This window comes from Sardina pilchardus, chromosome 17 (assembly GCF_963854185.1).
Source record: "Sardina pilchardus chromosome 17, fSarPil1.1, whole genome shotgun sequence".
Classification (NCBI taxonomy): domain Eukaryota; kingdom Metazoa; phylum Chordata; class Actinopteri; order Clupeiformes; family Clupeidae; genus Sardina; species Sardina pilchardus.
Genome location: NC_085010.1, coordinates 4,592,403 through 4,596,027, shown reverse-complemented (window position 1 = coordinate 4,596,027; position 3,625 = coordinate 4,592,403). Strand labels below are relative to the sequence as shown.

Genomic DNA, 3,625 nt, shown 5'->3' with positions numbered 1-3,625 from the left:
CATGAGTTGATATGGTCCACAATACGTTGTGCTAATTGTGTTTAGAGTTTTGAAAATGCCAAAAGCATAAAGCAAATTGTATAAAAACTGTAAAGCAAGCAATTGTCCCCTCCCCTCTCTTTGTGTGACACTCCATGTGCAACTAACAAGATTCTATTAGTATGATGCATAAGGCAGAGCAAATACTGTATCAGGAGAAGCAACGTGTCATATTTAAAACATTCATAGAAACATAATCGTGTTACAAACCATTTGTGCCCTTTTCAATGCCTCAGCGGCCCCTGTCTCTTGCATAACACCAAATAGTCATCCATAGTCATTTCCTGTGCTTGATCAGTTGAGACACAGCCAAATGTTTTAGAGAGATAACACAGTTCAAGGAATGACCACTCAGAACACCTATTCTGCCTTTTCCTGCATCTGTCTCTCTTAAATGCAGCGGGTCTTGAGTCTCAGCTCACTCTGTTGTCTCACTGGATTACCCTCATTGCAAGCAGAATTCCACAAGGTAAGCAGGATTCATAGAGCATGATCTTGTCCTCTGTGGTCTACTTTTCCTTCTCACAACTCTGATAATTAGAATTAACTGTAGGCTACCTTGTTGCTGTTACTTCAACATGTACTATTGATAATAGGACTACAATTATTTCATTTTATTATAGCATATACTTTTCAATTTTATTCTTTACCTCCAAGAGCCAAGACAGTAATCTATAACTAGTTCAGTTAGCATCTCATGTCTAGTGTGATATGTAAAGTTCTGGTGAGCTCCTCATGTATTTCTCACAGGTTGTTCTGTAAAGAATGATGCATGAAATCCCCCTTCTCCTTGTGTACCTTGCCTTGACATCATTCCCTGTGGAGTGTTATAACGGTAAGCTAAACATTGTGGATGGGAGCTGCCCATATTCATATGCATAGAGTTCTGAGCTGTGGTTTTTTATTATTATTAAACATAACTTGAAACATAAAGGTCTTCTTTTATCTCTACGGTTAATCTAGGCCTACTCTGTGAAGATATAGAGCAAAGCAACAATGATGTTCTGAAGACAGTTCTTGGCAGACTTAGTGTTATAGGACACAGCTGTAAGGATATTCTGGACAAATACGATATCCACGAGGGTAGGAATCACCTTTTTGAATAAAAGATTTATTTTAGAAAATGTATTATTCTGTAAGTTTTAATGTGCTTATTTTTTACGCATCTCAGTGAAAAGCTCCATGTTACAGGGTCTGCATGAATCTCTTTCAGATGGCCTGTATTACCTCATCACGACCAGTGGGGTGGTGTACCAGACCTTCTGTGACATGACCACAGCAGGCGGTGGCTGGACCCTGGTGGCCAGTGTGCATGAGAACAACATCTATGGGAAGTGCACTGTAGGGGACCGCTGGTCAAGTGAGCAGGGGAACAACCCTAAGCGGCCGGATGGAGAGGGGATGTGGAGCAACACGGTGACCTTTGGAACTCCCGAGGGCGCGACCAGTGATGACTATAAGGTGTTTTCCAAACTTTTATTTATTACACGTCTAAAGGAATGACCAAAATACTAATGTATTTCAAGGTGGTGTAAACAGAATGTATTCAGGACAGGCATTGTGCCTTGCTCTTCACAGAATCCTGGTTACTATGACATTACAGCGAAGGATGTGTCAGTGTGGCATGTTCCCAATACAAGTCTGCTGAAACACTCAAAGGCCGCTGCCATCCTGCGTTACCACACAGAGACACATTTTCTCCAACTCCACGGAAGCAATCTGTATCATTTCTTCAAGGTGCTTATCAAGCAAAATTAAACACATGCACATAAAACAATGTTAATGACAGTGCTGTATCTTAAAGGTCATTAAGAATTCCTTTTTGATTTCTAGATTTTTCCAGTGAGGTACAATGCAGGAGCATGTAAGATCAACAACGGGCCTGCTATTCCTGTGGTGTATGATTTTGGAGATGCTGAAAAAACCAAAATGCTTTATGGGCCTTATCCAAGACGTAAGAACAAAATAAATATTCTATCAAAAGAGTCAGGGTTTACAAATACATGTATGCATGTTAGAGTTTAATAAACATATGTATGCATTGAATGTTATATACAAAGGACATTAAAATATCGGAGAGGTTGATAGTGTGGTGATTTCTTATTTGCCGATGGCTGCAGGTGAATTCGTTCCTGGCTACATCACCTTCAGAGTGTTTAATAATGAGAGGGCAGCCATGGCCATCTGTTCTGGAGTCAAACCCACTGGGTGCAACTCTGATGCAGTAAGTAGGCATCCTAAAGACAGGATAGGTCATGTTTATGGAATTGCCAAGGACTCCAGTCGACAACTTCAAGGCAACTTTACACTAACAAAATATGATTATACATAGAATTGGTAAGGCATAAGAAAAACTTGTCCAACATTCTTCTGTATGGCAATGGCAAAATAATATAATATTTAGTGTCTCAGCAAGACATGAGATGGGAATTTGCTTTGATACCTAAAATGATAACATCAGTCTGATAACATTTGAAAGAACAGGGAATTTAGAAAACACAGCAAATGATTTACCTGATTACCTGAGCAGTTCTATGGCTTTAATATTTGTTTATCTGATCAATGCTATCAGACTGATAGGTCAAGTGTTACAGATACAAAATATTGCACTATATCGTCCAATTGGTGTCGTGAGATTGCTCAGCCACATTGTTTCAAACTGTGCTTTCTGTATCTTCAGCCTCATCTAACAATCAAGCCTGTCTGTTTCAGTACTGCATTGGTGGTGGGGGATTTTTTCCGGAGGGAAACCCACTCCAGTGTGGTGACTTCACAGCCTTTGCCTGGAGTGGCTATGGAACTAATGCAGGCTGGAGTAGCTCAAGGGAGATGCTTGAATCCTCGGTGCTGCTCTTCTACCGCTGATGTTCTCCAAACAGACAGTGTGATTAGAGTTCAAGTGTGGCACATATTTGTTTGTAATCTTGTATTTACTATTTACTGTTTACTCTCACACTTTGACTGAAAGAAAGAATAATACGCAAGTGAGTGGTTGGAATTAAACTAAATAAACGCAAGAACACAATGCATGAGTATGAGGCCTATACATTAGCCACAAGGTGGCAGCACAAGCTTTGCAAATGTATAGCTTGATCTTAGAACCTGTTCTCATTCATTTATAGGTGGTATCACAAAGCAAGATTCCGAATGCCTTGAAATACACTATTATGTTTGTATTCTGTCATGAATGTCATCACGGCATGCTTGGTGGTTGTGTGTGTGTGTGTGTGTGTGTGTGTGTGTGTGTGTGTGTGTGTGTGTGTGTGTGTGTGTGTGTGTGTGTGTGCTAGTGAAATGCTTGGGAATTTAAAAGAACAAAAGTCATTATGAAATTCCATGAATCCAATATCCAGACCCAGTACACTAGGGATAGCAATAGCCTAGCCTAGGCTATATTGTTTCCGCCTATGATATACTGTATTTACAAAATAAAGAATGATTGAGCGACAAGCTGCGCTCCTCATAGGCTATTCTAAACGAAATGGGTGGGATAGGCGATATGTAATAACTTTGCTAAAAGTATAGATCTAGTCTTGAGCTTATATCCCTCATTGTTATTAGAATCACACACTAATTTCCCCTTGCT

At 39.9% G+C, this 3,625-nt stretch overlaps 1 protein-coding gene across 1 annotated transcript; it reads left to right on the top strand.

Moving 5' to 3' along the window:
* The first annotated feature begins 401 nt into the window (after positions 1–401).
* Positions 402–3,046, top strand: LOC134062212 (intelectin-like). The gene is made up of 8 exons (XM_062518156.1): positions 402–508; positions 790–874; positions 1,003–1,122; positions 1,253–1,500; positions 1,618–1,776; positions 1,873–1,993; positions 2,160–2,263; positions 2,752–3,046. The coding sequence occupies exons 2-8, from the start codon at positions 805–807 to the stop codon at positions 2,902–2,904; spliced, it is 975 nt and encodes a 324-aa protein (XP_062374140.1). The 5' UTR covers positions 402–508; positions 790–804; the 3' UTR covers positions 2,905–3,046.
* The last annotated feature ends 579 nt before the right edge of the window (positions 3,047–3,625 follow it).